The sequence below is a fragment of the Zophobas morio genome, unplaced genomic scaffold (assembly GCF_036711695.1).
Source record: "Zophobas morio isolate AGI-343-1 ecotype UQ-CSIRO unplaced genomic scaffold, CSIRO_AGI_Zmor_V1 ptg000011l, whole genome shotgun sequence".
In the NCBI taxonomy this organism is placed as follows: domain Eukaryota; kingdom Metazoa; phylum Arthropoda; class Insecta; order Coleoptera; family Tenebrionidae; genus Zophobas; species Zophobas morio.
Window position 1 is genome coordinate 6,376,149 of NW_026972116.1, and position 12,530 is coordinate 6,388,678.

General features: G+C 38.3%; 1 protein-coding gene across 3 annotated transcripts in view; it reads right to left on the reverse strand.

Annotated features, from left to right (window-relative positions):
- Positions 1-1,945: 1,945 nt before the first annotated feature.
- Positions 1,946-12,530, reverse strand: part of LOC135126713 (uncharacterized) — an 88,675-nt gene continuing 78,090 nt past the window's right edge. The window contains exons 5-11 of one of the 3 annotated variants that reach the window (XM_064052816.1): positions 10,751-10,893; positions 9,780-10,683; positions 9,549-9,707; positions 6,651-9,460; positions 5,739-6,096; positions 4,989-5,223; positions 1,946-3,878 (exon numbers count right to left, since the gene is read on the reverse strand). In XM_064052816.1, coding sequence (XP_063908886.1) covers positions 3,725-3,878; positions 4,989-5,223; positions 5,739-6,096; positions 6,651-9,460; positions 9,549-9,707; positions 9,780-10,683; positions 10,751-10,893 — 4,763 coding nt within the window. In that variant the 3' untranslated portion in view covers positions 1,946-3,724. Of the gene's footprint in view, positions 3,879-4,988; positions 5,224-5,738; positions 6,097-6,650; positions 9,461-9,548; positions 10,684-10,750; positions 10,894-12,530 lie in introns of all 3 variants that reach the window. The other 2 variants (XM_064052815.1, XM_064052817.1) reach the window with 2 other exon arrangements.

The following is a 12,530-nucleotide window of genomic DNA, read 5'->3' on the forward strand; positions in this document are numbered from 1 at the left end:
ATACTGTCACAAATTCACCCTCAAGATTCTTTTATGTGTTGTTTTCTCTTGTCGAATCAAATGTACGGACAAAACCCCGTCAGTCTGTATAGGGAAATGAAAATCCGAAAATAAGTCTTCACCCGTACAAAAACATCGGAACTCAATTCCGTCTAGATACAGAAGATGAATCATTTCTTTGTACTGATTTTTTTTTTTATTTGATCCAGATTCTGTTCCACCAACATTTGGATCAAGAATTGAGTAAATCAAATTCTTTGTGCTGCAGAATTTCGCTGAGCCTAAGAACTATGCGGCAATGAGAAGGGGATATAAAATTCAAATACACATAACGATCAGTACCAACTTAACTGCGAAGGTGATGGAAAACGTAGCCTCTGGGGTAGCGGCATTCTTTAAATCATAGCGAAAACGATGAAAAGCAGAAAGGACGGGAGATGTAGCACTCCCTACAGAAAACCTGACCGAGTCTCCAGGGCTCTATATATGTTTTGTCCCAAAGGTTCTTTTTACGGGCAGCATTTATTCTAATCTGTTGAACTAATCTTTTGGATCCATCATTTCGTAATTTATAATTATGGATTCATTCGTATTGAGAACATTGTATTTAAATCATTATTTCCCTATCTAGTTCATGAGCTAATCAATCTACGTCTGGCCCGATTAGACAAAGCAACCAAATAACGCAACAGAGATATTCACATGCGGGTTCTAACCTAACACCCACCTGGTGGTGCCTCTGAGCCACAATTACACTGGTATAATTGTCTGCGGTTACTTACCTCGAAAGGTAAAGTAGCACTCTGACGGCTACCGCTAAGTAATCAGCGATGTTGATAGTTGAATTTTTCAAGAAACGTGTACCGGACGAATAGGCATTACACGATACATGATGCAGCAGACGGCGGATACTTACCATGTGTAATATGTATGACATAAGTTACACTGGAGAAAATGTTGCTTACCAAGATAAATTTACCCATGGTTATTTAATACACGATTTATGGAAGTAAGGAAGAGTTTGCTTCCAGTCTGTTCAGGGAGGATATCCTCAAAGGCTGCTTTAAGTTCTAATACTGCCCAAGTATCATATGATGTATATTAATCACGTGATTTAGTGATCAATAGCAAGTCTGACGTCAGTAGCTGCACAATTTATTTTATTATGAGTTGGTTTATATGCGTCAAGTGAGGAAAAGTGTTCAGCACCATGTCGCTTCACTTGCCGGGCGAGAGCTCCCCCAACCGAGTTACCCGGTCGTACGTATCTTTCCTCACTTCCATCTATTTAATATGTGCCGCCAAATATCTTCCTAGGGTGTCCCTGGAAACTAGCCCAATTTTGCTCGAATTCACTACGTACTCACCCACAACACCAATGTCAATACATTCAGGAAACACACCGAGATCAAATATTTTCTTAAGTAGGCATCATGGGTATCAATGTGCCTAGGACAATGAACAAATTCCGACGAAGTTAAATCAAAGGGTACGTCGGCAGGAAACTTTACAAAGAATTAACAAATTTTTAAAGGATAACTTGGTTTGGCTAGGGTTCTTTAAAATTGAAACATTCTTATTTTTACGGTTATATAATACTTTGGTAGATTATAACGTTTTCAATATTTTTATATGATACCAAAAGATGTTTATCTTTCAATAATAACCTTATTTCATATTTTAGAATTACTTACCCACGTGGTATTGATAGTTCTTACAAGGCGAGGGAAATTAAGTAGAATAACTTTTTATGCATTAGTGTCACAGATCTCCAAAAACTCCACAAAAACGTTTTTAAAATCAGTTTTAAAATAATGTACTTTACACAGTTTCACTAAAGACGTGCAAGGTGCAGACATGAACTAACCGCAACAAAATTGAAAATTATTTTATGACTGTAATTATGTAGCGTGACACATTTTTAGATGTTTTCAGTAAAAATACATTTATCTAATCCAGTATTTATTGGGCTGGAGAAATGTTCAACCACAACATAGCAGGCCAAACAGTAAAGTATTAATACAATATATTTACAGAAACAGACACAGCTACCGCACATGCATCATTCATGTGACATGTAGCTCTAACACTGGATTATAGTACGAAATCGTGCTTACAGAGTAGTTTAATTTCTTGTAATAATTATCACGGCCACTCTATAAACACAATACAAAAAATGACACCGGTTATACAATCCATATCTGCGACACAGAACAGGTACCTATAAAAATATATACATAATAAGGCAAATAAATAATACATAAAAGGGAAAGAATATTAAAATGCTCTGTCCACTCTAAGGGTGATGCGAGAAATGCGATTATGCATTTGTTTTAAAGCGGACGGCTCCTGTTTACCTATTTCACTTTTTTAATCTAGAGATTATTGTGATGCTATTATTAAGACATAATCAAACACTGGTTTCAACCAAAATAATTTCAACGTGTACAACATATTCATTAATTCGTTAGATCTGAAAATGACACTTCTTTGTCATGGTGAACTCAACTGATGTAAACGATCCATGCACAAGTCACTTCACATCAGTTCAGGTCACTTAGAAAAGTTCAATATTACAGTTAAAAAAGTGGCTTTTTCAAAATCTACAAGGTAATAAATTAAGCATCTTACTTGAAACTAAAGAGGAGAAATTATAAACAATAAATACATATATAAAAATATAATGTACAATTTTCACTTAACTGTAAGAACTACTTAATGTAAGCATTGTTTCATAATTTGATTATGGTTTGTTAGTAGTAATAAACTGCAAATCATAAAACTTACACATAGTAACAAGGTTTATGGGTGATTAAAATACCTGCTGCGTAAAATTAAACAAGTCCTAATTAAAATATGGCTTGCTCATCTCGAGCAAATTCGAAAAATGGCAAGTACCCATCATCAAGTTAATATTAATCTTCTCAACTAATAAGAATTATTATTTTGGTAAACTCATTATAAATATAGTATTAAGACCATATTTTATGAAACAAACACTACATATAACAGCCACTCAATAGAAATGTAAACTGGTGAATTAAGAAGACTAATACGCAAATGACTTAAAACATACTACCAACTGCACTCAATGTTCACCTCAGAAACGAAACAAACACGCACTGAATAGTAACGTGATGAAACCCATAATGGATATATTTCCAGCATATCACAGTACCAAAAAAATAAACGCTTTAAAACGAATGGTACATTTTATTGTCGTTTAACTGTCAGCTCTTTAAAACATTGACTAGAAATACAAAACTTGTAAAGGTGTCGTTCTATATTTAAATGATTTTATTTTTATAAGACCCGCAATATATTTTGGATAAAGTCTAAGCTCTATTTAATTACATAACTAATTAGACAAACATTATTGAAAGCCCAATTTACGTTATGATTTTTTTTACATAAATTGAATATGTGTTAGTACAAATTTTAAAGATTAGGCTTATTTATGGTGCCATATCGTATGCTAGTTTAAAAAAGGCATTTGAAAAATATTTTATATATATTACGATTATATTATCATCTAGGAATCAATACCAGTTATAACATCGGTCTATGATTATTATTTTTTTACATAAAAGAAGCGTTAGTAAAAATGTTTCTCATCTACATTTTTCTCTCAACTTGAAGCTACGTACATTTATACACATCTCATTCGATTTCGATGTTGGTCCTTTTTATATTATTAATAATTAATTTGATATAAAATTTCCTGTTACCGATGACCGCTTCTTAATCTATTACTTTTCTTGGTAGGAGACGCTTTCTGGATCTTCGTCTGTTCTTTCGACTCTTGTTCCAAATCTTTATCCAATTCAGCCATAGCTTCTTGAATGGCTTTCTCCAAGTGCGAATTCAGTTTGCGAGATCTGTGCAAATGAGAGACGTTATGCATTTAAAAATACATAGAGAACGTTAACAATGATAGGATGAATTATGATTTCTCATTAACAAAGATCATATTCAGCCCTACAACATATTATTTTTATCTATAGCAACAACACTGCGGTAAAAGTAACGTAAAAAAAAGCACATATATTATAGTTTTTTTTTTTGACATATAACTATTATTATTTAGTAACATTCAATGTCTTGTAAAAAAATGTGGGTGTCGTGAGTAATAAGAAATGTCACTAACGAACTGAGCAAAAATTAAACAGAACTTGAAAACATACCTCACTACATATTTTAACTTGAACATATCATACCTACACTTTAGTGGCAAGTTATAAATATTAAATTTGGTATAAATTGCACACCAACATAGTCGCACAAAAAAGGGTATTCACAATACCGAATTATTGGTTGAAATTTTATGGTGAGCGAAAAATCTGTATTTATTTTTATACAACACATGTTAATGTTGTTATTATTAAGTACAGGAGTTTTCCACTCAAAAACTGGTAGGCGCAAGTAAACGATAAAATTGACGTAGCCGATAAACTTCACAACTCGTCACGACTTACCAAAACGTCACATTTTAATAATAATATAAATAAATAGTAGTAAGAAAGAACCAGTATAACAAATTATCTATCCAACTTATTTTATTCGTCCCAACAACCTGCTAAATTTTCATTTAGGGACTTAATGAGTATATTACGTTTTCTATTAAGTTTACTGAACGCTAAAGGCTTGGTATCAACGAGATAGAAATCGTTCCATTCTTATGCAAGATCACTCTCTGACAGTAACTTTCAATCTGAGATTTTCTCAACAATAATACCACATAAATGCCCTTAGCAAACTGATTTATTTTTCCTCTTGCAAAGCTACCTTGGAAACGACAGTTATTATAGTCTGCGCAATTTATATAAGTCTTACCTCAACGGCGTCAATTATTAATACTTAAAAAGTCCTATACCTTTTAATAATACTTTTCTTATGTATACACACATATAATTTTGATCTTGTATCTGTCATAGGGTTGAATAAATCGTGATGATTTAATATGAATACTAATGATGTGGCCAACTCACGTTCTGCACTTTTTTCGCGCATGGTGATGAGCATCAAGACCTTCTGTGAGTGTCTGCAAGGCACCTTTGTCTAATTTTGTAACTAATTTGTCACTTCCAAACCACTTAACAGAAACATCATTTCCGTTTACTTCAATTATTTTACCCGGCCAAGCTGGACTAGTTTTAGATGGACCCCAAACCAAATCACCAACAACAAAGTTGTGGACTGTCTGTGTTTCAGGTTTTTCGTTATCTAAAGATCAAATCAAATACACAACCTTAATTCTAGATGATCTTACTGATTTTAAATATTTGCGAAAGCTGTACACCTTCCAGTAATGAATGGGATCTATGTACAAATGGCCAAATATGTATTAAATGATAAGGGATGAAAGTGAATTATTTACAAAATTTCACACACACCACTTGTTAATTTTGTTTTGTACACTATTAATCATGAGTTTTGGTTAGCCACACCATGTAATATTCCACACTGTGTTTACGTGAAATGGAACAGCTATAGAAGGCGCTGCCAAAGAACGCTGTGCTCTTTGCATTATTTCTTTTTTTTTCTCGTTACGAGTTCAGTGAATCAGATTGCAACAACTCCATTACATTAATATACACTAATAATAATGTACACCCTGCATCAACGTATTTAATGACAAATGAGCAGATGTCATGCATTACGAAATTCGAAAACATCTCAACAAAGGTGAAAAACCCCAGCGCAAAGCGAAAAAGCCAAATTAATATTCTAATAACTACCTTCTTCTTCATCAAAAAGGGATGAATGCATGTGATGGGTTTCCATGACTAATAAAGTATCGCTGCTTTTTCGTTTCTGGATGATCTTATCAAAATTGTGTGAACTGACAACAGCCTCTTGCGCTTTCACTTGATCACCAATAAACTGTAATCCAGCCATCATCGTGGAGGATTCAGCATACGCCAAATGCGTTGGAGTGTTCTGTTTTTTAGTGAACTGCATTTGGCCACTTGTTACGTCGGAAAGATCAGTTTTCTGAGGGGCACCGAGTGAAGTTCTCGACCAGTCGTGTTCTGAACCTTGGGTGTTTAAATCGGCGGAATCGGGTTCACTACTGGATATGCAATGTACCATCGCCTAGAAAAAAGAAGAAAAATTACAAACCTTTATTCACATTCAACCATGTGTTCTATGTCATCGCGATAATGAATAAGCTTTTCATCCTGTCGACACAATATGGGGAGTTGCAAACAAAACAATGGCGAATGGACAAAACTTTAACTTTGTTTATTATAATGGTCAATAATAGTAGATATCAACATTTCAAAAGTTTGGTACAAAGCTGACGGAAATGTGTGGGACGTTCGTATCAGAGAACTCGCTGCTATGAATCTTCAATGTATTATTGATTATTGGAACATATGTTTGGAGTTTAAGTACTAAGTATTCAGAAAAAAAATACAAAAGTGCACAATAAGCATTGTTGTTTCAGTATTGCTGCATCAGATAAATATCTTCAATCTAATGCCGACCCTAAAGTGCTAATCTATATAAATTGACACACAAAACCTCATAAACAGCCACAAAAGATAAAAATATTAACTAATTCAAGAATTCAGGAAATACTTTACATATACAAATTGGCTGTATAACAATGTTTTATGTATTTTCTAAATAAAATATACATTTACCATTGTACAGGACGCCTGTCTCCCCACTGCGCTGTCACATGTAGCAGAGCAATTTGAAGGAGCTGGAGATAAACCATCATCGGTACTTCCAGAATGGGTAGTGGTATCAGCAGTTGGCGGACTCTGTCCTCCTGAAGCCAACGGACTATGCGTGGTAGTATCTGGTGGACTACCAGCGGACAACGTCGATGTTTGGCAGAACGTATTCGTCGTAACGGTCTGGGCATTCTGATTTACAGCAGTTTGTGTGGACACCGAATGCCTATAAGAATTCTGTGGGCTTTCTCTCTGCACCAATAACGCTTGAACCTGCTTATTGTCGTTCGAACTGATAATAAAATTTTGATCAACGTTCAGCGTCGTTCTGTTCTGATTATTTTGGTTGTTGCCTTGGAAATTCTGCAACTGCTGACTGTTGGAAACCATTGTCGTTTGTTGCTGCACGATCGTGGTGTTCTGTTGAACAAACGTCGTATTCTGTTGGTTGGAAGAAGATACCGCTATGTTCGCCGCCGGCGCGCACGGCACCATTAACGTTTGCCCCATTTGGCCACACTGGATGAATTCCTGCTGAGCCTGCGGGGGACGTATCTGTGGTGTGGATGTTCCGAAGGTGACCTGCTGCGAAGGACTCACACTCGCCACCAAAGGACTTAATTGACCACTGAATTGTGTCCCGTTAACCACGAACTGACCACCATTCGGAGATAAAAATTGTGCACCGGGACTGTGTTGTTGCTGCTGGATGATCTTCCCCTGAGATGTCGACGGTGCCCTTATAACCATGCCTGCTGGACTCGCCGCTAAAATACTTTGTCCACCATTAAACATTCCATTGTTCTGTACGGGTGTCAGCACGTTCTGTCCGTTCACGTTCTGCAGCTGTAACTGCATTCCGATATTGGATGTATCCTGTAAGAGGGTTGCAGTACCGTCAGGATTCATGACCATTCCACCGAGATTCGGAACGATGAATTGTTGTATGGTAGGGAAATTTTGGACCACACCCGCCGTACCATTAATGAGATTAACAGGTTGCAAGAGATTAATCTGTTGGGTGGGTTGTGAATTGGCGATAAGCTGTTGTGTCCCGATAGGGCTGGTATTCGTCATAGGCTGGCCGTTCATCACTATCTGTGGCGGCCCGCCCGTTTTACTGGGAACTATAGTTAAAGCTTGCATCACTGGACCCGCAGCCAGGCCCTGAGGACTATGTGCCATTTGTATCTGCTGCGGAAAACCTTGTTGAGACATCACGACACCGGAATTTTGTTGCGCGGCGATGTGTAACATATTGGCGACCGTCTGTGAAGACATTTTTCGTTTCTTTCCTTTCTTTTTGTTCTCGGGTGAAAGGAGAGCAGCAGTAGTTCGACGAGGATCAGAATTGTCCAGTTGGATTTGTTGTTGGATAACATTTCCGGCAACTAACTGCGGTAACTGCATGTTCTGTCCCATAGCCATGCTACCATCCATGGTCATAGCAACGCCCGACTGCAAGACGAAGGGTGTAGGTAAAGCGTTCACCAAGACCGTTTGTTGTCCCAAAACTTGCTGCGCTACAGCTGGAATGACCTGACTCACAGCCGCCGTAACATTGGTGATCATAGGAGAAACCGATATGGGAGGCATTGCTCCTTGGTTCGAGACCAATTTGGGAGGTGGGGGAGGCATAACTCCTGACTGACTGTTACCAGTATTGGCCATAATTAGTTGACCCCCAGAAGAGACCAAAATGTGACCAGGAGGTAAACCTGTGGGCGAATGTTTGACGATTTGCGACGGTGATATTTGTTGATTAGTTTGAGACGTAGAGCATACAGTGTTATAGTTCTGGGAGTGAGGAACCTGGATGCTACTGACGACACTTTGTACCATTTCTAGTGGTGATTTTGAGACGTTCACAGCCACTGGATTCGCTTGAATTGGATTTCCTTGACCGATGACCGTAGTCGGTGTTGTTGAAGCGGGAAGATTGGCAGGACTGTTGATCGAAACGGTAGCTGTATTGGCTCGACCAGCGAGGACCGAAGTTATCGTATTGCTACCAACAGTTCTGCCACTAGCCATAGTAGTCACAACTCCGGATGTATACGGACTAGCCAATTTGGAATGAGGAGGCATCGAACAACACATTTCATTCTTTGGTTGGTAATTGACGGAACTGCAGATCTCCCTCGACTGATTGACTTGTTGAACCTGTCCTTGCTGATTGTACACTGCAAAGGGCATGCTGTCGTTTCTTTGAGGAGGTGTAGGGGTATGAGAGTTCGGAGTAGGAGGATCGGACTGAGATCCATCCATAGGTGACACATTGCTGGTACTGACTGTACCGCCTTGGATAGGCCTCGAATCAGGCGATGATATCCCGATTTGTTTTTCAGAATAGTTTGATGACGTAACAGGATCGTCATTGACGCCTCCTCCGGAAGAACTCGGCGTTCCTGGCTGGCTATTGGGTCTTGATTGGCCTTTATTTTGTTGAAGATTTGACTGTCCACTGTCGCTAACACAACCTTGACACTGTACATGGTCGCTACTGTCGGCTACGTTCTGTGCCATTATTTGATTATATTGCTGTGACATAATAACGTTTTGAGGAACTTGTTGGGCTTTAACTACGTTTAAACTTTGATTGGTTCGATTTGTAACGTTTTGTGTTTGTTTCATATGAGATATCACCACGTTACTTGGTAAAGGCACCTCGTTTGTTTGCGAATTTGGTACAGGTGGTGTTAGGTTGTGAGTTTGTGGATTGTGTGACGATGTTATCGGGCTACTGCAAACCATTCCTGTACATGCATTAGCTCCTGAAAAATTGGAAAAGTCAGTTTTATTGAACGACATTATAACACGAGAATAAACGCACGTCGACAAAAAAAAAAGGATAATACTGACCTGTTTGACGATTAATGGTGTTGTTGAGGAGAGCTGTTTGCTGCGCGAGATATCCGCTGGGATCCTCCATGAAAGATGGACTCGCCGCGCTCTGACTATTCTGGGGTAGATGATTTATAATGACCGGCCTGCCATTTTCTCCGGGTATTTGTCGCACATCTATATTGGGACATGGAGCATGTAATGATGGACACTCCATCATATGGTAAGATCGATTTTTAACGATTTTACCTAGTTTAACTTTCTTCCTCTTAATCTCGTCCTGCCACATCGTCGGCGGCGGTGTGTGCTGGTGTAGTGGAGGCACTCTTTCGTACGCGTTATTCGGCGACTGAGAACTCTGAACCGCCATCTGCTGTTGGTTCATGTTGTTGGCTTGGATTCTCGGCCACTGTATCTTTTGCTGTTGATTGTTGATCATAACAGGAGCTTGCACGATTTGATTATTTTGGGGATTGACCATATTTTGCGGCCTAAACCCATTCATAATTTGATTATTGCCAGGTAAGAAGGCGGGCCTCATTTGTTTCGAAGCATCATACTGTTGTATCTGTGCATATGGCGCTTGGTTATTATAAAAATGCGGATGCAGTTTATTCTGGCCTTCTGGCCTCTGCTGCTGATGATTCGCGACACCTACCGGTATCATCTGGATATTGGGCCGACCGGGACCACTGGGTTCACTGGGCTGACTATTTATGAATACTCTATGCTGATGCGACTGTGTAGGAACCACATTTTGACCCTGTATAACGACACCATTATTCGGACTCGTTATCATCGAAGTGTTGACGATTTGATTCGATGACGCCTGATTCGAATTGATAGGTCCCTGTACGCTAATCACTTGTCCGTTCGGACCGATAATATGTTGCGGATGGTGGACGTGAACGTTCGAATTTTGCTGAGGACCCGTATTCTGATGGTTCTGATGAATTTGCTGTGATATGTTGGTCGGCGTCGATGTCTGCTGCACCATCATGGTGCTGCCGTCGCCCACCACCAAGGGCGAATTGCTCAAGATCCTGTTGCCGGCATGCTCTTGACCCTGATACCTGACGATGTGCTGGTTTTCGGGATAATTTTGAAGGCGACCGCTCAACTGAGAACTGCTGGTTGGAGACTGAGGCCACACCTGCGATAATAACAGTTAGTTATTTCTGAAATACGCACAATGAAAGATTGACAGTGTAGACACAGACCTGAGGTTGATTTCCGAGACCTTCCTTGTTGAAATGCTGGCTCAAGGCGAGTTTGTCTGGACGAGTAAAAATTTGCGACAAAGAAACACAACCACCATAAGGCATGCCGATTTTTCTTTTGCTTTTCTTAGTGGTGCTGCAATCTGAAACAAACCAATTCTTTTAAAATTCTTTCGAAACGAAACAGACGCGAAGATTTTACTTACAAAAGCAAGAATAAAGTGTTTAATATATGAAATTGCCTTTTGCGGTTTTAAAAAAACGTGACAAGAATAGTGATATTAAAACAATGTATTTAAAAATAATCCACAAGAGCTCACAACAGAAACGTTTCTGACACGGAAAATAACCTGTTCAGCTCAAATTCAAAAAGCTACGCAAGGCGTATTCGTGAGCTATCAATCTCTCATCCTTGACACTTCGTAATAACACCGATTACTGTGCCTGTGAACATCGTGAAGTCGCCGTCTTTATTGGTATTTTTGAAATACTGAATTCAAATTTAGAAATTATGCGACCATAACGTGATCAATAAAATGCGATACGATTCACGTTTCTGCAAAATTTTCTTCGTTATTTTTATAACTGTCACACTTATTTAACAATATTTTACGAAATTTATTAACACAAGTACTGACATGGCTCTTGACTCACTAATAAAGCTTCGATGTCCTTTTTGATCTTCTAGCCCGTCAGACTTTATTTCATATTGCAAAGTGTTAAAGCTCAACTCAAAACGCTTCTACCAATTCCTTATTATTTCAGTTACTATGAATCAATTTTAAATGTCACCATTTTTAGCTGTATTCATTTAATTAAATGTGAGCTAACGTACGAACACACTTCTAAAGGTGCATATTCCATTAGCAAACTTTACTTACTAACCGAGTCATTACAAACGTTTGCTGCTTGCCAGAAGATAGCTTTCTCTAAAATACGACATTGAATTGTTTGAGGTACAACAATTGCTTATTCAAATTGTTCTTTTTCTTAAAAAAAAAAACAATCGCTGTAACTGAAACGAGTTAGGTAACAGACGATTTATTATGGGAGTTACAAGGCATGAATGGAAGAACGATAATCTATTCAAAAACACGATCTATTAAATTTGACAGCCACCATAAACTAGTTGTTAAATTAATGAAGCGTGCACTGGCATATCTATCCACGTGCATTTCTGTAATTTACTTAGAAGGTTTACAGAGCACATTGAGCCAGCTAATGGCCACAATATAACCGGCAGAGCTTGTATGCATGATACGGTTCGGTCAGGGCAATACATTAACCGCAAATAACACGGAAAACACACAACATTACACATGTCACAGATGTTTACAACAATGGACTACTACATTACCGACATTGTGCTTCATTCGTTCGGGCCGGTTCATTTATAAGACTATAGCGACTAGAATGACGATTAAAGTAATGGGCTCTCGGGACATCACGGCTTGCACCGAGAAAAGGCATCTGGGAATACCAGAATTATTGTAATTAAATTTTGGAGAAATAACAGGTCTCCGGCGATTCGAGTCGATCCGGATAAATCTTTCATGAGCACCGGTTACAACAGAACGAGACATATTTATTAGCGTGTACAAGATCGATTGCCCACATTTACAGAACAGGTATGTTTATAAGACGAAGGTATATTACCATTAATATTAATGATTTCCAAATAAGAACGAGCAGCCTCGTAAAATTTTACGACAGCAAGCATTGTTTTCGATAATATTTTAAACACATATCTATATACAGCATCGACAGCTACGTATTTATT